General features: G+C 36.6%; 1 protein-coding gene across 3 annotated transcripts in view; it reads right to left on the reverse strand.

Moving 5' to 3' along the window:
- Positions 1-16705: 16705 nt before the first annotated feature.
- The window catches only part of kank4 (KN motif and ankyrin repeat domains 4), a 43542-nt gene continuing 37729 nt past the window's right edge, over positions 16706-22518 (reverse strand). For all 3 annotated transcript variants that reach the window (XM_052559453.1, XM_052559452.1, XM_052559454.1), the window contains 4 exons: positions 22265-22484; positions 21641-21783; positions 21319-21519; positions 16706-18735 (listed from right to left, as the gene is read on the reverse strand). In XM_052559453.1, the coding sequence (XP_052415413.1) occupies positions 18622-18735; positions 21319-21519; positions 21641-21783; positions 22265-22484 (678 nt within the window). In that variant the 3' untranslated portion in view covers positions 16706-18621. The remainder of the gene's footprint in view (positions 18736-21318; positions 21520-21640; positions 21784-22264; positions 22485-22518) is intronic.

Here is a 22518-nt window from a genome sequence, read left to right on the forward strand (position 1 = left end):
CGATCCGTGTCTGAAGCATGCATTGGAAAAACACTTACATGTTGTCCGGCGACAGCCTCTGACGTCACTTTCCCTTTCAAGCTCGTAATGGCGGCGGACGAGACAGAGCCTCGGGAGGATGATGTTATATCTTTAACACTTTCTGATACTGAGAATAGTGCTCTGCTGGGTTTTTACCCAGGAAAAGCAGGACATATTTGAGGATGGTTAAGAAGCTGAGGCTGAGCCTTCTTAATTCTCCTGCCTAGCGTATGTAGAGCTGTTGGAAGTTATGGATCGCGCCACGGCAAAATTGGACTTGCCATGAAAGTGCCCTCACAAGGTGACACTTTGAGGCCACAAAAAAAAAAAAAAAAACTTGATGAGCGTTATCTTTCTTACCACAGCCCTCCAGCTCAGGTGAGCCTTCCATTTCTGCATGATCTCCATACAAAGATTGAAAAGAAATGAAAGAGGCCATTTTCTTCTCTCATCCAACGGTTTCGGCATAAGAGTTGTGCCGACATAGAGGTGATGCGCAAAAACGGCTATGAGAGGATGCCCCCTGTAGAAAGAGCTTTCTTTCTGGGGGGGAGACATCCTCTCTTAATCTCCCCTTCTTGCCATCTAAGCCCCTTCAAAAATTGCATCTCGCTTAAATGGCAAGGCATATGCAGCAGTAGGTCAGACTGATCTGCTAAGAGACCTGGATAGAGGCGAGGGCCTTTCTACTGATCAGGTAGCTGAGCTGTGCTGCACCACGGATCTCTCTTCATGCCACCAAGCAGGCCGCCTCCGCCATGGGCAGGTGGTAGCAGAGAGACATCTGTGGATGAACCTGGCAGGGAAGAAAGAAAGGTGTGTATTAAATTGCTGGTGGTTATGTGTCTACTAATAAACTCTGTGAGTTTTCTTTGCAGTGCTCAGTAAAAGTTTTTACTAACCTCTCACCAGCACCAGCCATCTCGCTTTGTGTTCCGGTATTAGACCTGAGATCACAGGTTTCTGCGGGAGCCTCCTTGATCATCAGGCCTGGCACAGCATCGCAGGGAATTTCATGGAGTCCGGCCAGGTCACCCTGAGGAGTTGTGCTGTCGCATCCAGCGGGAAGTGGAGGTGGTAGTAACAGAAGTCTTCTTGTATATGCTGCCTCAGGTGATGCTCCCATTGCCAGAGGTTTCTAAAATTTGATCTTGACTCTCCCGTGTGGTTCAGCACCTCTGACGATGCTTAGGAACCTTTAGGTACACATGCTAAGATTTGTGTACTTTCTGAAAGCCACATGGTGAATAGCTGGCACGTGAACACTTTGCACACTTTTTAAAATCCTTGTTAGTGGTAAGTGTGCACACAAGACTCTTTCTGAAAATCCTGTACAGTAAAGGTTACGCGCTCCGCCTCGTTCCCTTTCTTGAGATGATTAGACCTTGGTTCCTTGGACTCCATTCAGCCAGTTTGTACTTGTTTATACACTTCAAGCATATTTGAGTGATTCTCATGGTAGTTTAGCAGCGCTCCCCTTTTCCAAGAAGGGTCGCCTATGATCGCGTTACTCTGAGCTCGGAGTTCTCTTCTTATATGAGACTGAGTTCTCTGTTCTTTTCCCCAGAGCGCTCCAGTATTATTTCCACAGATCGAGTTGATGACTTTCAAACATACTGTTTTGAGATGCACCATTCCATCTATGAGCTGCTCTGCCAGAAAGCCACAAGAGCCCCTCCTTAGAACAGTATTTGAAAAGCCATGCTATGGTAAGTGTGCACGTGTCTTTGCACACTTTCTGAAATCCACACTGTGGTAAGTTCACACACTAGTTTGGTAAAAGCCCCATTCATCTTGAGCGCCACTCCTCCTATGTATCCTCAAAAACCTATCTAAGCAGGGTGTTGCTACTAGAGTTCTCTCAGCAAGCTTATGTGAAAGCTAGCGGTAGCCCCTGTGTGACTGGCAAGACTTAGTATAAAATGCTAGGTTCTTAGCCGTATCCCTTTAAAGGAATCTTTCTTGATTCCAAGCCTTCAGCTGTACCCCGGGCTGAGGCCCAAACAATTAAGTTGGGTATGTAGTTTAGGCCTTTGGCCATAAGGGGTACTGTCACAGACAGCCGTAAATGGTAGACTTGGTACTTAGTGTTCGCCATGATTCTGGCCTGCACTCCCCTCAGCATGGCGGCATGGGTTAAACTGTTCCCCATAGCGACCCCTAGAGGAAGCATTTCAAAATTCCCTCGAAAGGGAATGTCACAGGTTACGACTGTAACCATGGTTCCCTGAGTAGGGAACGAGACACTGTGTCCTGTAGCTTCAGACAAAGAAGTGAATGACATGTTCTCCCGGTACCTGTTTATAGTCGAGCCGGTAGTGACGTCAAAGGCTATCGCCGGCTAACAAGTTGGTGTTTTTTCAATGTATGCTTCAGATACGGGTCATGACGAGGTGTTTCCCATAGCGACCCCTAGAGGACGCAGTGTTTCGTTCCCTACTCAGGGAACCATGCTGTCATTCGTAACCTGGACATTTTGCCATAAGTTCAAGAAGCATAAAACCAACAGTATATGTCAAATCCATATTTTTTCAAATTCATGCAAACTTTGGCCTGAAGTTTATGAACTGGTGTTGTGACCATGTTGTGTGCCACGAAGAAAAAACAACAACAACAAAAAAAGTAAAAAAAAAAAAAAGTATTATAGTTCAAATTAAATGCAATTAGTTAACCTTAAGGATGTTTTTTACATACGTAGGACTAAAGTACATTTTTATAAGTAATTTTGTTATTCTATTGTAGTTCAAATCTAGATCAATCAAGACCAATCTCTTTAACCTGGCTTTCAAATAACACACTAATACACTCCTAATATCCAAATCCGTTAAAAGATTTTTAGGATGCATTTATTATGTAAACCAGAACCAGGAACACTTCCCATAACACACAATGTACTTGCTACATCGTTAGAAAAATGGCATCTACAATATTAGTCTGTTTCTCTCTTATTCCCAAGGTCACCGTAGTCACCAGATCCAGTCTGTATCCAGATCAGAGGGTCACTGCAGTCACCCGGATCCAGTACGTATCCAGCCCAGAGGCTAGATCAGTGCCTAGAGAGGACCTCAACAGCCCAGAAAAAAAGCGGAGACCAGTACAACAAGAGCCCCAGATACAGATCCCCTGTGAAGACCTTGTCTCAGACGACCACAGGAAATTATGATTCTTCTACACAATCTGACTTTGCTGCAGCCTGGAAATGAACTGCTGGTTTTGCTGCTCAGAGGAGAACTGGCCCTCCGACTGAGCCTGGTTTCTCTCAAGGTTTTTTCTCCATTCTGTCACCGATGGAGTTTTAGTTCCTTGCCACTGTCGTCTCTGGCTTGCTTAGCTGGGGACACTTCATTTACAGCGATATCGTTGACTTGATTGCAAATGATTGCACAGACACTATTTAAACTGAACTGAGCTGCATCACGACTGCCTTTAACTGTCATTTTGCATTATTGACCCACTGTTTTCCTAATTAATGTTGTTAAGGTGCTTTGACACACCTGTTTTGTTTAAAGCGCTATATAAATAAAGGTGACTTGACTAATGTAATTGAATAATTTTGAGCATACTGCTTGATGTATTGACAAGCATTTATGGTAAATAAAACTTATAATACTCTGAGTTTCTGTTTATTAAACCTTTGTATTAACTAAAAAATTGTACACTGATAAAGTTGCAGGTTTGTACATTTAAAATGTGACTGTTCTTAGAGATGCATATTACTAATCAAAAATTAAGTTTTGATTTATTTATGGTAGGAAATTTACAAAATATCTTAATGTAAAATGATCTTAACGTAATACACTAATTATTATTATTATTAAATTATTGTAAATTTTTACCAATGTAATGTATTTTTTGGCTATTGCTACAAATATACCCGTGCTACTTTTTTTATATTTACTTTAAAGGGATATCTCAAATCCCCCCGCCCCTCCAAAAAAAGAAAACTGTGTCATTGGTTAATCATCCTCATTTTTTTAAAAAAAACCTGTATGAGTTTCTTCTGTTCAGCACAAAACATTGAAACATCCTTCAAAATAAATTCCTTTTTTGGAAGGAAGGTCTGGAACAACTTGATGGTGAGTAAATAATGTCAGAATTGTCATTTTTGGCTAAACTATTCCTTTAAATGCTATATGAAGTAACATACTATAGCTAAAATTTGGCTAGATGATGAAGATGGCTTCTTTTTGGAACAGACTTTGCATTGATAATGCACTTAAGATGTCTCAAAGTGCTGCCTAACAAGCCAGCTCACTATACAGAGCACCTGATCATGTGTGTGAGCAGCTGAGAGAGAAAAAGAGAGGGGGATAGGAACATTGCACAGATAATACCTGCTCCTTAGCCTCTTGTCCTTTCGTCCCCTGACAGTCAGATCAACCTGATGTTTGACAGCCCACCAGAGATCACACTGCTCCAATAACAGCGTAATTAATCCTGATGCTCCAACACACACATCCCTGCCTACTATGTGACAGTCCACTTGAGATTACACAGCTTGAATAACAGAGTAATTAATTTTGACCCAAAACACACACACACACACACATACACAAACACTGCACGCATACATCCATGCAAAACACTTGCTCGCTGTTTGGCAGCCCACTTGAGATCCCACGGCTTTAGTATCATAGTAATTAATCCATCGACCGGAGACACAGTGGGGTGATCAACTGGAATCAAAGATTGTCTTAACCTTTGACCCCAGCGCTTCAGATGCCATCGACAGGGAGGTGGGTGTGCCTACGGTCCGACCTTCCTCCTTCATCTCCCGCTCTCTTCATCTCTCTCCTGCTCCTGCTGCCTGTGACACTCTGATCAATTCCCCATCAAATCTTAATGCAGCGGTTTAACTCAAGTGTGGCATCTTAATTAGGGCGATAACTGCGCACTGTCAGGGTCATTGACTGCGCCTGCCGCCGACCAATGACTCTCATCGACAGGCTGCTAGCCCACAGAACGAAAGCGAGGGAGAGACAGGGCCAGGAATGATGAGACAAGGAGACACAGGAGACAAAGAAGTATAAAGCAGAGAGAGGGATGCAGGATCCAAGAGACAGGCGAAAAGTGTAGATATCTACAAGTTGGCAGTTCAAGCAGAAAAAAAAGATGGCTTTGTAAGACAAAATGTCAACAAGATAAAATTATAAGCTAACTTGTTCATTACTGGATATTTTAAGCCAAAAAATATAATTATGCATTTACCGATCGTGTATATCATATGTCACTTTCTTTCTTCTAAGGAACACAAAAAGCTTATTTTGAAAAATGTACTGATTGCAATTATAACTATTATTATTATCATTATAGTTTTCTAATTGAATTTACTTAAAAAAAAAAATCTCCAATCTTGTTTTTTTTAGCAGGCAGGTTTTAATATCACACTGTGATTCAATAAAAAAAAAAAATCATTCACTATTTTGATTTGGTGGTTAATAAACACTTCTTATGTTTAAAATATATATTCAAAATATTGAATTAGCAAAATATATCGTATACTGTATCATATATTTTTTTAATTACATAATATATAGACATTTTGGGGAAAAGTGCTCATGTCATATTAGGCAAGGCAAGTTTATTTATATAGCACATTTCGTACACAATGGTAATTCAAAGTGCTTTACATAAAAGAAAGTAAAATAATCATGAAGAAAAATAATAACAAAAATAAAACAAGCAATTTTAAAACTTTTAAAATGATTAAAACATTTAAAAACAGTTAGAAAATGATTTTACATAAAAAAAAAACAAATAATAGTAATAAAACAGTGAAAATATAGTGCAATCAGTTTGGACATTGCACAGTGCTCATTCAACAAATGCACAGCTAAAAAGATGCGTTTTGAGTCTAGATTTAAATGTGACTAGTGTTTTAGCACATCTGATCTCTTCTGGAAGCTGATTCCAACTGCGGGCAGCATAGTAACTAAAGGCAGACTCCCCTTGTTTTGTGTGAACCCTTGGTATTTCTAACTGATTTGATCCTAGTGATCTGAGTGCTCTGTTAGGTTTATATTCAGTGAACATATCTGCAATATATTTCGGTCCTAGGTCATTTAGTTACGAGTCCTAAAAACTTATGTACAATCCTAAATGTAACTGGAAGCCAATGAAAGGACCTGAGGACTGGTGTGATATTCTCAGATTTTCTGGTTCTAGTCAGAATCCTGGCAACAGCGTTCTGGATGAGCTGCAGCTGTCTAATGGTCTTTTTGGGAAGGCCAGTGAGGAGCCCATTACAATAGTCCACCCTGCTGGTGATAAAGGCATGAACAAGTTTCTCCAAGTCTTGACTGGAAACAAAATATCTAATTCTTGCGATGTTTATTAAATTATAGTATGCTGATTTAGTTACTGCTTTTACATGCTTTGACATATTAGGAAAATAAAACAACATTCCACTTCACAATGTACCTCAATAAAGTAACATAGCTGTTCTGGAACGTAGTTTGATTATATGTGACAGTAATAATCATGAAACATCATGTTGTTTATGGTGCATATTAACTTTAACGACCCATGAGCACATCTTGTGGTTCAAATCCATAAAAATCATCTTTTTCCCTATGAAAACGAATAGACATCTGAATCGATATAATGAGATATGTCCACTGAAACATACAGGATGACAAAGCACATAAGTAAGCAAATAAGACATGTATAAGGAACAAGTCTTAAGAAATCTCAGAGTGAGATTCAGGGATCAAAAATGAGACACAACATCCGATAAAGAGGACAAAGTGAAGCATTTGGTTTTGAGTCTATCTTGCTGTCCTCCCCAATGGATCAGGAGAGGAATTCTCTTTTTCACATCAAGCAGCAATTTGCTCACTGCTGGTTTGTGTTAGCGAGCTGGCAGACAGAGAGAGAGAGAGTGAAGGATGGACGGAGAGAGAGAGTTCTCTTATTTTTATGTGACAAATAAAGAAATCAATAAATCATTGCTGGCTTTGACAGGTGGTGGCAAGGCGGGCCATTTATCATTGAGTATTTATGAAGTTGTCGCCAGTACCCCCACCCTCCACCTCCCTCTGAAATATTTAAACATGTGCGTGTGTGGAGAGCCCCGGTCTACTGGGCTGCAGCGAGAGGAGCGATAGAGAGAGAGAGAGAGAGAGAGAGAGAGAGAGAGAGAGAGGTGTGTTGAACAGCCTGCGGGTTTTTCCTCCAGGGCTCCCTAACGCACATTACACACTTCACACACATGGGCCGCTGCTGTCTGAATGCCCCCTTGAGTAGTGCTGAGGTCTTTAAAGGGTGTGGAACGTACTGCTGTGATCCCTCGCTCTCTATTTGACCCCAGGGAGGAAGAGAAAAACCACATAGTCAAGAGTGTCAAGCTGAATTCCTGGAGGGATGTGTGTGAGTCTGGTCATTCCTCACTGAAGCATCTCTCTGAAGAGGAGGGCTTCTATTCCTTTAAATTACTTCTAAACTACTTTCTAAAAAGAACTGAATCAATTAAAATAAGGGAATTCTTTTGGGCCTTGTGATATTTCAGGAAGGCCACTTATACACACAGAGTTTAGTTATTTACTGCGGTGACAACCACATTATACAACCTAATTAACCACCTGAAACTGAATTTACATTACATCCAAGGAGAAACAAAATTAAAAAGTAGTTCTTCCTGTGTACCATGATGCCACTCTGTAGACACTGACAGCCGGGATAAAGTATAACACTATAAAATCACAGAAATGTATGTCTTAACTTTGCAGAAATGTAATATGCATCTTGTTTAAATGTAAGTGGGGGGGGGGGGAAGCATGTTTATGAATTTTACTGTAAGCATCATCTCTACTGTGGCAGCTGATACTATTAACACAGTGGTGCAGATATTGACCTACCAAGGAAATATGAAAACAATCCACAACATAATATTCTTGAGGGAATGAAACAGGGGTTAAATGACCCACTATTAAGGACGAGACTATCTAATCTGGATGGCTCGCAAACTGTGTAAATCAATGAGTACTCAAAAGGCAAACACTGAAAAGTGAGCTCAAATGATGAATTATGAATTATTGTCATGTGATGGTGCAGTATGGTTAGTATGTCCAGTTAAACACACTGAAATGTTCTGTGTTTGGAAAACTGGTAGTTTGGTGAGTTGAGTTGATCTTTCATTCAGATTCAGAAAATCATGTATTAATTAGTTGTTAACAAATAAGAGGGTTATCATGAACCCTCGTGAACTATCATGAAAATTAGCAAAAGAGAAATTGTGCATAAAATAGTTCATTACTGCATATAAACAGTGCAGCAATGCAAATCACCCTGCTTTCTATAATATGTGAGAAAATGGGAATTGTTAGCCAAGGGCCTCCAAAGGAAAAAAAAACACTTAAAAAGAGCAGAAGCAAAGAGTTCATGGGTGGTGCTGCAGGGCCCCTGGAATGAGCAAGGTGAAGGTGTGTTGTTCAGGATGGGTGGCGATAAAAGATCATATAGGAACAAAAAAAGAACAGAAGTTGGTGTGAAAAACAAAGACATAAGAGAAACAGGAAAACAAATAGGCAAGAGGATGAAATCGGAAGAGTGAGAGCTGGAGGCAATGCTGAGATTTAAACCCATTCTGTCTGAGGCTCCATCGGATAACGAGCTGACTAAGCAGAGCGAGAGACAGAAGGAGAGAAAGCACTTGCTGTTGCAGATAGAAGAGTAAATGTATATTTGCTTGTATTAACATTCAGAGCATTTGAATTATATTTTTATTTAAAATGTTATCTTATTATCTCCACACTTTCTTAATTCGTCATAGGGATCTACTGCAGCCCTGATTTATTTTTCCTTTGTCTGGTGTTTCGGTGTTCTGATTCCTCAAGTTGCTCATATCAGTTTCCCAGTCCTATGTTCCCTTCTCTCGTTGCTGTTGGCCCCATGACCCCTTTTATATCCGGGCCCTTATCTCTCCACTTCCATCCTGCCCCAGCTGCCAGCCCCTTGACTCTTTAAGTCCCACTCTCACTTTGTCTGTACGTACATAAATCATTTGGAAAACTGTAAAATAACATAGAAATTGAATAGGAAGATATCAATCAGTTCTACTGGGTTGACATCAGGGTTAGAAATGAATCAAGATTTGGGGCAAATACCACAGAGAGTTAGGCTACTATACAGTCATGTTCTGTGTTAGAAATGTCACTGTTTTTAAAAACACCCTCATAAAAAAGGAAAACGCTTTTGAAAATAAACCCATGTTTCCTATCAATAAAAAAGCAACATTAATTTCTAACAACGGTAGACCTGCTGCACAACAACACAATGTATTTATGTCTATATGTAGCCTACATTATGCTAAGTATGCCTGTGTGTGGTGTGTGCTTGTGTCATTTAAGATATTGTCTGATGCCACGAAAACAGCTCACACGACAGATCGAGATTTTGTTATCAATTATCATGGTGGCAGAAACGGTTCAGTATTATGTGTTGTATGTTAAAAAAAATATATATTATTTGCTGCATTTTGTCTTCTCTAACCTGTAAGTTCACAGGGAGCCTATCTGTCCTTTTTTTCTGGCCAAACTAAACCGAGAAACGCCTCGCTATTTAACAGTAGAATCCAGAAGCTGTCCCATCTGCATTATCACGAGCGACAGTGACGGCTGTCAGCGCGTACCGTACCGCGTGCGTCCTTGGCGCGAGGCCAGAGAGTTTGGGACAGGAGGAGGAGAAGACTCAACTCCTGAGACATATGCGAGAAGTTCTTTGAATTAACACACTGAAGTATTTCAAATTCACATCTACTGCGTTTAATAGACTGCTTATTTTTTATTATGTCTGACTATTTGATATTTCGCCTATAAAATCGCCTCTAAAAATTGCCATTGTGATCTTAATTTCTTATAGTTGGTATTGTGTGGCCTACTATAAAACATGAATGAGCATACAATCTCGTTCAAATAAAAAGATGCAAATGGAAAGATGAATTTTTTTTACAACTTTCAACATTGGAATTACTTTAACAACTTTTGAACATTAGGCCTACACTTCTTAACCTTTTCATTTTTCACCATGATGGGTATTCCGTGTCCTTTTCATTTTTGAAGGCTTGTAGGCTACAGGGAAAAATAAGATATAGGTTAGAATACTTACACATTTCTATTTGTTTAAAGAAAGAAAGAAAGAAAGAAAGAAAGAAAGAAAGAAAGAAAGAAAGAAAGAAAGAAAGAAAGAAAGAAAATATATTTTTTTTCTCATACTCTGTGCATTTGTGTATATTCATGGCTGGCTATTACGTACGTGTTTTGACTGGTGTCCTGTTGGTTTTGTTTGGGAACAGCGCCCTCAGCAGGTCACGAGCTGGTAATGGAGACAGCTACACTTTAACAGCAGGACTTTTTGAAATAAAACATAATGTGTATTGGTGTCTATGCAATATGCTTCAAATGATATATTAGATTTTATTTTATTTTTTTGGTCATCCTGTTGCTGAAACCTTTCTACTTCCTAGCCACTCTAACCTCTGAGCCCTGAAACACACACACACACACACACACAATATCCGTCTCCTCTGTTCGTCCTCATCCATGGGATGACAGATAGTCAGATGACCTAGTGTCTAAATATTCCCATCATGAATAAATGAGAGAAAGGCCTACACACAATTTAAATGCATCCTCACTATCAGGAGGAGGGAGACACTTGGTGTCTTGATTCCTTGACAGTCACATTCATGCACATTTTATGGGACTGCTGTGTAAAAACCTGGGATATCCTCTGTGAACTGATATAGTGAGCGTAGCTTTTTGTATTCTCCCACCCCAAGGTGGAATAAGAGAGGTTTGCTTTCTTCATGTCCTTTGCCAACACTATCCACAATGGTCCAGATACATTTCAGTCTGTTATTGGAGTAATATACTGTTGATTGTTCATGCACATATGTGGCAATGTTATCAAACTTTATACTTTATTACTTAAATAACCTGTTATAATTTACATTACATTTCTGGAATCACTAATTTTTTTGTGCATATGCCCATGATATGATGCCATGCTTGATGTATGTGCACCTTTTTATGCATGTGTTTAAAGGTGTGCTCATGAGACAGTTTTGTATGTGTGTGTGTGTGTGTGTGTGTGTGTGTGTGGACTGGTGTTTTTTTGTTTGTTTGTATGTTTATTTGTTATTTATTTATTCTTCGGTCTGGACAGCATGACCTCTAAATTATGAAGTAGGCCCCATTCTTTCTCTCAGTGAAAAATAACATCTGTCCTGCAAATGGAGAGCTTAGTGTGTCTGTATAATTTATGGTAAAAGCCTCTAGAGTATGACATAAAATATATATTGAGAAGTCCTCTTACAAATAAAAATAAAGCAAGAGATTGGGGCATGAAAGAAATGAAAGAGCTAGAGAGGTTTGAGAAAGTGTTTGGTAAACGCCATGTTTCTTAGTGCAGATGTGTTAATGAGAGTTTGTTCAATAAGACCCAATATGTGTTATTTCTTTATTTTCAGATATAAGTAGTTTAATATCCACATTTTTAGCAATGAAGCTATTTGTCAAGCTTTTTCCAAAGTTGTGAAAGCAGAACATAAATATACAATTTTGATCACAATTTTGCATTATCTTTTAAAACTAGAAGGATTTATTTAACTTCAGTCTATTCCATCTACTGTATCTTTTGTAGGTATATTTTAGTTTTCCCAACATAACCGCATCCTTTTTCAATATTCTTCCCTGTTTTATCCCTACAGCAAGAATAACAACATGTAACTTTCACCTACTAGAAAATTATTTGAAACATGAAGAATTTAATTGATACATTATATCACTGCTCAAACTGTTCAGCACTTACAGTGATTGTCTTGACTGACAGACCTGAAAACTGTGTTAAGACTGTGTTTTAAGAGTTTGACCGAGCAGCCATTAAGAGGTAATAAGTCTTACTTTTTGGATGCCAATTAGACCAATCTTCATTTTGATGTAAATTTTATATTAAAACTGGCTTCTGAAAGAATGCACACAAAACAAGTGCTATGAACTAATGTCCTGCCAGCTTAATGTTTACTACGTTCTAACTTTCAAATCAATTCTACACTTTTCTACCAAAATGAACAACTCAGGCATTAATTTTTATCATTATTTTTTAATTGGCATTTCACCAAAGAGAGGTCATCATGAGACCACCTTGAATGTGATATTTACAAGCACAATGAGTGAGTAATAAAAATATCTGTTTACATGTAATGTGGAAAAGGAACAGCTTTTTTTTTCTTCATGGGGATAAACATTTTTTATACTGTATATGTTTATACCGTTTATTAACTGAATAATTAATAAACAATAAACTGAACATGTCTTTGCCATATTGATATTATTGTTTATCGTGTTTAAACCATTTTATCAAATCACATAAACTTTTTTTTAATCAAATAAAAAAATAAATAGCTGATATGTAAATGTTTCAGGTTCTGCAACGAAAATTTTTTGCAATATATATATATAACTGGTTAACAATGCTTTCAATGCAGTGTTTCTATATTGAGGGAGTCACAATATATATAATGATAGGTTTACAATGTGAGTAACTACATATAGTGGATAGTGGATAGGATAGTGTTTCTAATACGGCTGAGGGAGTCACTGCAAATTTAACAGCTTTCTTTTTTTCTGTCCGTCTCGCAGTATTTATTCTTATAAATGCTTCAGTGGATAGCAGAATCTAAATCAGAATCTACTCATCTTGCTTGATCTGTCCACTGCTTTTGACACGGTCAACCACCAGATCCTCCTGTCAACCCTACTGGCAAAGGGCATCTCAGGAACTGCACTCCAGTAGTTTGAGTCTTACCTATCAGATAGGTCCTTTAAATAATCTTGGAGAGGTGAGGTGTCCAAGTCACAACATCTAACTAGTGGGGTGCCTTAGGGCTCAGTTCTTGGACCACTTCTCTTCTATGTCTACATGGAATCATTAGGTTCTGTCATTCAGAAACATGGCTTTTCATACCACTGCTATGCTGATGGCACTCAACTCTACCTCTCATTCCATCCTGATTATCCAACGGTAGCTGCTCGTATCTCAGCTTGTCTAACAGCCATTTCTTGCTGGATGAAGGACCATCACCTTAACTCAACCATGCCAAGACAGAACTGCTTGTGATTCCAGAAAACCCATCGTTTCATCACAATTTCACCATCCAGTTAGGCACATCAACCATAACTCCTTCAAAAAGATTGATGATCAGCTGACTTTCTCAGACCACATAGCTAAAACCGTCTGGTCCTGCAGATTTTCTTTATTTAACATCAAGAAGATCAAGCCATCTCTTTCGGAACATGCTGCACAACTCCTTGTTCAAGCTCTTGTTCTGTCCAGGCTGGACTATTGCAATGCTCTCTTTGCAGGTCTTCCAGACAGTTCTGTCAAACCTTTACAATTAATCCAGAACCGGAAATAATGGACTTCACACCTCTGTTTATCAATTTGTACTGCTTGCATAAAATTCAAGGCATTAATGTGTGCCCACAAAAGCACCACTGGATCTGCACCCCTTTACCTAATTTAATTACTTCAGACTTATGTGCCCTCTAGAAGCTTGCGTTCTGCAAGTGAACGTCGCTTGATTGTGCCATCGCAAAGAAGCACAAAGTCACTTTCACGGACTTTTAAATTAAATGTTCCCTCTTGGTGGAATGACCTCCCCAACTCAATCCGAGCAGCTGAGTCCTTAGCCATCTTCACGAATAGGCTTTCTATACTTTTTAAAAAAAATTAACGAGCTTTCTAATCTTATGTATTCTATCTGTTTTCTTCTCATTTATTATACAATAAACAAAAGCAAAATATATATATATATATATATATATATATATATATATATATATATATATATATATATATATTATTTTAAAGCCCTTGCTATGTGTATTGCATTAAGATACTGTAACTGAAACTTGTTATAGCCCTTGCATATCGTTTTGGATAAAAGCATCTGCTAAATGACTAAATGTAATGTAAATGTAAATGTGAAAAGTTGTAGTTTCTGCTCACCATATACCCAACTATGACAAACTGTGCTTTTGAGAACCTCATAAATGTGAAAAGTGTCTTGTTACTTAATTCCAGATGAAATACCAAGTAGTAATTTTTGTACAGTATACTCACGCATAAATCATGCATGACACTTTTGACACTTTACACTTGTTATTCATCAATGTGTACAAGAGGAAAAAAGATTGCTGAAATAATGCATTCATTTTAATGCTTAATTTATTAAATATATACATAAGATTCAAGAATACAGGTTTTAGGAATTTTCAAAGCATTTAATAATAATAATAATAATAATAATAATAATAATAATAATAATAATAATTGAAATTACAGGAACAAAGCAATAATAAAGACCATCAGAGGAATTCTGGATACTCTATTATTGATGGCCGGGTAACCTAAATTGCTAAGGCAGTTGAACTTGGTGATAGATGAAGGTCCACAAAGATTTCTTGAGACACAACCCTTGAGTCTAGCACGTTTAAGGGAAGGAAAAAGTGTCTGAATGAGGATTCCTGCATTATCTGTTGGAAATAAAATATTTGAAAGTTATCAATGTAGTTAATCTTTATACATTATTATTATTTTTTAAAGGCACTTTTAATGAAATAATACACAATAAAAATATATTCTGTCATTCACATTTTTGAACATAGACTTTATAGTGCACGTTCCAAACTTAAATTTGTATAATTCATGAATGTAACCATTTCGTAACATGATTTTGATGTACCATTTACATGGTAATGCAATGTTTGATTTTAAAATGGGTTTTAAAGGATGAATTTTGAGATTTTAAGTTTTCAGTTGATAAATAATATCTGATCATTTTTAAAATGTGATAGAGAAAACGACAGCAAAGAAATCTTTTTTTTTAACCTGTTAATTGTCAATAAGATCAAAACTCCTGTTATAACGTAGATTTTAGAGAGTGCACTCTTGTCATAAATGAATCTATTACATTTCCTACATAATTTTTTACAAAAAACATTGGTAAAATATATATTTGGGAGCCTTAGACCTTTTCAACGATGTATAGTTTGTCAAGATTAAATTAGATTTCTTTGTAATATAGTGAAGTAAATGTAGGAGTCCCGTATACGGGACGGGGTGACAGTTAAAGGGTTCAGACAATACACCTGTATCAATGCAGAGGTCCTGGACTCCCACACAGGACACTTTAGTATTGCACTCTTCATCTGTCCTGCTGTTGCATGAGACACATTGTAATCCATTTGGGTCATTCTTGGGATCTATAAAGTAAGTGTGTATGTATTATTTATATAATTCATAAAATAAATATATATGACAAATAATAAATATGATATGACAATGATCTATCATAATGTGGATAAAATCATAAAAACCTTTTACTCACCAGGCAGACTGGCATTGTTACAGTGATCAGTGGAACAGCAGGAAACACTGACAGCTACATTGATAAAACCTAAACCAATTGATGCAATGGCTGGTGAACTATTTGCCTTCTGGTTCAAGCAATATACTTTGGGCAAAGAGGTCCTTATGATGCATGATGAATTGACATCTGTTTCACACACAAAGAAATGGCCACACTAAGCATAATGGATAGTTTTTGGCTTTTGAAATGATACAATAAGATATAATTTTACATTAAAATAAACTGAAAAGGGGGGTAGCAATATAAAACTAACTTGACGTGTTTCCATCGATCCTTAAAGCAGCACAGATTTCACCAGTAGCAGCCATGAAATATGGATTCCCACAGGCTGAACTCGTAAAACACTGCAGCATTTTAACTGTTCATTTCAAAAGAATTTAAAATCGTACAAATAAAATAGCATTTTTAAAGAAACACTTAAATGCTGCATACATATGTAAACATTTATTGATTGCATTATTCATTATCTTAAATATCTTATTTTGCATTACCTGAGTGCATGAATGAAGAGATGAGGCCCAATATAAGGCACATCAAGAGAAAAAGGCAAAGGTTTACGAAGAGAAAAAGTATGGTAGCAGCCGCAATGAGATTACTGCATATACAGTAGTCCACAAATTAATATTGAAGCATACTGTAGGGTGGCTCGAAGGGATCAAAGCATTTCAAACAAAAAGTGACATAGCCTGTTTTAACTTATTTACATACCTCATAGCTTCTCTGTGCTGCATTATATTTCAAATATAATGTGGCTTTGTTCTTTTTTTTATGTCAATTACTAATTTACATATGTAGACTGTTGATGTTGATTCTTTTTGACTTCCTATAAACTAAGAATAACTCTCCATAATCATGTCAGTAGATAAGCAAATGTATTAAAGGTTTCCGTGTCTCTCATAAAATCCCCCTGGAAATGCTTTTAAAAATACACTACCATTCAAATTTTTAGGTCTGTATGTTTTTTAATGTGAAATAAGCTCCATTTCTTTGATCAAAAATATAATACTGTTGTGAAATATTATAATATTAATAATAATAATAAACTGTTTTATATTTTTTGATATATATATATATATATATATATATATATATATATATATATATATATATATATATATATATCTACAGATATGTTCGGGATTTATGCCAACTCTAGATATTCTAACACTTTCTAGGACTTTTACGCTACATCTTACCCTTGATAAACTGAATTAGGAACATACATATTTTTTTAAACCACACAGAAAAGACAAATACAAAATGCATGTTTTTATTAAGTCAATATTTTATCCATGCATATACTTGTATATACTCAAAAATATAGAATTGGAAATAAATAGTCATTACATTTCAGGGTATTAATTCACAGCACCTCCCACAAGATACTGTTACACAGTATACATATATAGATTTATACTATGTCCAGCTGAGTTACTGATTTGTCATTAAACATATCTCTTCATCACAACTGTCAAAGTCTTTATTTTTAGCAGGCACAATGTACAGATAATGCAACTACAGTCCAGTCTATTATTTTGTGCTGCTTAATTCTGTCTGCAGGGGAACTTGAAAACACAACTTGCAGGATGAGAAGTTGTAATGAAGTCAATATTGCTGCAGGTTAGAGTATGGTAAACTTTGACAGTGAATAAATTACAAAGGACAACTAATTGCTATAATAATCTGTCTATTATGTTATGAAATATTCCACACACCCTTTTTACTTGAGTAAAGAGAACAATAGGACAGAAAAAGATTTTAAACCATTCAGATATATGGTATTTACCAATAATAATTAAAAGAATAGTTTAGCCAAAAATTTGAAAATGTACTTATCCTCAGGCCATCCAAGATGTAGATGAATTTGTTTCTTAATCTGAACAGATTTGGAGAAATTTAGCATTATATACTTACTCACCAAAGCATCTTCTGCAGTGAATGGGTGCCATCAGAGTCCAAACAGCTGATAAAAACATCACAATAATTCACAAGTGATCTGCATGACTTCAATCCATCAATTAACATCTAGTTAAGCAAAAAGCTGCATGAAACAAATTTAACTTTAAAACATTGCTTCTGGCCAAAATACAAGTCCATAATCCACAATAATGCTTCCTCAAGTGGAAAAAGTCCATCGCAAATTGTCCTCTGACATAAAAAATCCACCAACATATTGGTACAAGTTGTTACTTGTAAACAATTTGCATATTTCTCTCCTGATTCAGATGAAACGTTTTCACTAATTTGAAGCAAAAAAAAAAAGATGGATTTCTTTATTACAAACACGCATTTTTGCCCAACAGTTAATTGCTGGAGTCATGTGGATTATTTGTGCATTACTGTGAAGCTTTTATCAGCTGTTTGGATTCTCATTTTGATGGCACCTATTCATTGCAGGTGAGGTGAGCAAGTGATGCCATGCTAAGTTTCTGCAAATCAATGAAGAAACAAACTAATCTACATCTTGGATGGCCTGAAGGTGAGCAGATTTTCAGCAAATTAAATTTTTTGGTACAACTATTCCTTTAAAATAATTAAAACAAGATTCTACTGCAAATCAGCATTCAAGTTTTTTTTTTTTTTTTTTCTATTTTCTTTTTCAGTGCTTGGTTCGTTGTTTGGGATTAAAGATGGGAGACATACTGGCAACACAATCGTGTGACTGTAAAACTCCATTCCTTGTTCCACCTGCAAAGGCAAGGAATGGTCAGAAAACCTCATACAGGAAGACACATCAGGTTATAAGACAGGCCTTGGATACATCCCGGGGGAAATATTACAGAAAAGTGCAATAAAAAATAAATATAGTGAGCATCTGATCACTTCTTTTATAACATTCGTAGAATACACTTGGTCGCCTAACAAAAATATAGACACATTACCTGAAAATAGAAGGCCAAAACATGTAACAATATACCATGCCTGCTAAATAGCTACAGTAGCTGTGCTTCAGGGCAAATGGGGACCTTCTGGGAAGTTTAGGGAAGCCCATCTTTGATTGGTGTACAGAAGTACATTTCTCATTGGCCATTTCTCAAACAGAGAATCTGTGAATTACTGGTAAGTGCTGTCTCTATTGGTGACTGCTGGCCTGGTCAGCAAGTCAGGTTGAGGCAGTAGAAAGATGAATCTGGCAGAACCAGTTGGACATGAAGACAAGGCCTTTGAACTCAGAGCGGAGCTGTAGGATCTGTGTCCATGGCTGGATCAGGGCGAACTTTCAGAAGTTCAACAATGTCTGAGTGAGAAGCTTTCATGGCGACTGACAGAGCTGTGTGTCCATCCTATTAGTGACAGAGGGAAAGAAATGAAGAGTTTGGTTCCAAAATGCAATTAATGTCTTAAAAAAATGTTTAAATGAGTTTCCGCCAAAATCAGTATTGTAATCTTGTCGCTATTTTAAAGTCAAGTTTTAATTTTATGCGAAATGTGATATTCACAGAGTTATTAGGTCATGTTTTCTTACTTTTCTTCCCAAACTGCAACAAACACCAGTGTCACTTTTTTGCAGAACACGATATATCCGCTCAACCAATCACAATCACAACGCACAATTGCAAACACTCTAGACAGTAATGGTGGTGCTTTGAATACACCCAGCATCCTAGTTTTCCTCATCTACTTTGTACTTTGTGATCAACAAACAAGGGCTACATGATAAATCTCATGTGATTGTCATGCGCATCTTGTCAGTAAAGCCGGTTCTGTAAATTAATAGTACCGGTAATCTTCATCACGTGCTTTCAGATGCATTTAATTCACAGAGCCATAGATCAGTGAGAAGCTACACTATATCGCATTCATTAAATTAATCACATTCGATTATGAACGCGATACTCCGTAGCTTTTCAGTTATAGTGTTTTTATTACTGCCATTTATGTTTTTGTCAAAACAGCACTTAGCACATAAACTAAATGAATGCAATGTGTCAAAGATGAATGCACTTTTGGAAACTGAATATAAGGGAAATGTCATTTTGGAATTTCTCTGGTCTTATGTGATGTTGTTCATGTTATTGTTCATGATTTTATTGTATTGCTTTTATTAAGTTATAGCATTAACAAAATGACCTGTTGAATTCATTTTGGGAACGATGACTGATGAATGTATGTTAGTCCAGTGCATGTATATAAAGACTAGTATTAACCAAGTTCAGATGCTGCCATAATGGATCAACTTACTATGTTGTGTATTTTCGTCAGTTTAATATGAAAATAACTTAAATATTGATTCAATGGATTTATTGCATTTTGAGAGAAAGAGAAATATCATGGATTTATTGCATTTTGGGGGGAAAATAACACAAACTTATAATAAATCTTTGAAAATCAAAACCTAGATTTGAATTTTTAATGTTATTATAACCTAAAGATTCTATGTGAAAGTTTGAAACAGATCCTATTTAATTTCTGTAGATCCTGTTGTGATTGTTTTTAATGAATACACAGAGTATGCTTTTTCTTCTCTTATATGCACACTTATAGTTCTTTTTAACCCTATAAGAACAGACCTGTGATTAATATTTGGGTCACAGTCCAGCTGAGAACCACTGCATTAAATGCACTCAGTATGTTTAAATGATTAAAGATGCATTATTTTGGCTTCACCAGCCTGTGGGACAGATTAAACCATCAGATTCTGAGAAACTGGCATAACTGGCAAAAACACCCATTCTTTTTTCAAAAGGAAACAATATCGGAAATTAAGTATTAGTATATTCAATGTAAGTATTAAATAGTCAATATTCAGATATTTATGAATATTAGGCGAGACACATATGAATATCAATAATTAAATATACACTGCTGTTCAAACATTTGGGGTAAGTAAGATTATTCGTTTTTATGATTTTTTTAAATACTTTTATTCAGTAAGGGCACACTAAATTGCCAAGAAACAAAGGTCAAGATAAATGATTTCTATTTCAAATAAATTGCTGCCTTTGAACTTTTTATTCATCAAATAATCCTGAAAAAAATATATCATGGTTCCCACAAAAACATTAAGCAGCACATCCGTATTTAACATAATAATAAGTAATATTTCTTGAGCAAAGAACCAGCTAAATAAAATGATTTCTGAAGGAGTATGTGACACTAAAGACTAGATTAACAGCTGCTAAAAAGTCATAGAATTTTTTTTTTTTTTACATTTAAAAATATTAAAATAGAAAACGGTTATTTTAAATGTTAATATTTTTAAATCAAATAAAGGGATAAATGTAGAATTTTGTGCAAGTAGAATAAAAGACTTTCAAAACACATAAAAGTAATAATAATAAAAACATTACTGAACCCAAACTTTTAAATGGTAGTGTTTAACATACATGTATTTATGTTACAGTATTTTTTGCTAATAATAATATAAGAATACATTTTTCTTAATAATAATAAAAGCTATACCAATGAAAAGTAAATAACTGTTTAAAAAATCTGAAGTAAATACATTTTACCACTGGGTGGCAGTGTTGCATTTCCTTTAAATAAAGGAAGCACTCAACTCATGGCTTGCCAGCTTCATGTGGCTCTTTTGTGAAAGCAATGAGGCTCATAGTCTCATGTTTTCACCAAAATTGATCTTTAATATATTTCCAAATGTGTCAGAATGTATGTTATGTCTTGCACTATGCACTATGTTCAAAAGCACCTACACTTTTCTTCCTACTTCAAATAATAAAAAAAAAAATACATAGTTTACCATGACTTACTGATCACATAATTTCTACAATGTATTTTTCCAAAATGCTTCTGAAAAAGCAGAGTAGTAAAGCCCGTTGAATTTCTAGAGCGGGAGTAAAAATGCAAAGTTCCTATTTTGAAGAATAGTATGGGAATGAAGTGTTTTGTAAATGCTGCGTTTCTCTCACCTTATCCGTGAGTGATATGTCACACTCTGGTCTGTTCAGCAGTATTTTGGCTATCTCAGTATGACCATGCTCACAGGCACACATCAGGGCAGTGGATCCATCCTGGTCCTGTATGTTCACATTAGCACCACAGTCCAGAAGAACCTGGACCATCATCGTCCGGCCATGACTAACGGCAAGCATCAGTGCTGTCTGCCCTGACTAACATGGAGTAATAAAAAAAATCTTAGTTGTCTGGTACAGCAAATGTTTGTAGGCCTACATGAGTAAAAACTTGTGTGTTTTTGCAGTACTGGATATTGTGCTGTATTGCTGTGTGTACCTGGCTGGCTCGAGCATTGATTTTGCCCATTCTCAGTAGCTGCTGAGCCACCTCCATGTCCTCAGGGCTCTCTGCCGCAGTAAGAGCTGCTAACATTATAGCAGTGTAGCCAGCCTTGTTCTGGTGATCCACCTCACACAGTCCTAGTGAATATAACATTAAAGAGAACTGTGGTATATCCAAGAGTGAAAGCTAGTGAAGACAGAAGATGAGCATTTAACACCATCTGTTTTCATTCTATAAAATAAATATATTGATCCACACAAAAAAGACAAGGGTGGAAAATGCTACTATAAATGTACAAATAATATAAAATTGCTTTAAATGAAAAACTTTAATTGGACAACGGACTAATATATCCAAACCAATTAATCAGCTTATTTTTTTGGACATTTTGGGATTATTTAATAATGCCTGTTCAGCAGTTAAGAAACAGTAATGACATCTATCTTATATTTCATAATATTAAGATTTTATTGTATTTTTTTACAGCATAAATGCTGTCATGCAGCTCTCTAGATTCAGGCATCTTGCTATCAAAAAACTGATATTACCTGATTCCTAATTTAAATACAAATTCAAATTAAAATGCTGATATTTCTTAGGTTCACCTTGGTCTCTCACCTGTGTCTAGTAAGAGCTTGACCACAGAGAAGTTGGAATGGGACACACTGTAGTGCAGTGCCATGTTTCCATTACCATCAGCCAGGTTTACTATATAGCGCAGCAGAGTGGGAGTGTGGTAGCCCACCTCCCTCAGGTACAGCGTGACCGTCTCTGCCTGAGAGTCCTTCTGACTGGACACGCGAAACCACTCCTGATACAACAGCATCAGAACCTGCCTCTGAGATACAACAGTCAAGAGTCAAGTCAGCTCA

The sequence above is a fragment of the Carassius gibelio genome, chromosome B6 (genome assembly GCF_023724105.1).
Source record: "Carassius gibelio isolate Cgi1373 ecotype wild population from Czech Republic chromosome B6, carGib1.2-hapl.c, whole genome shotgun sequence".
Classification (NCBI taxonomy): Eukaryota; Metazoa; Chordata; class Actinopteri; order Cypriniformes; family Cyprinidae; genus Carassius; species Carassius gibelio.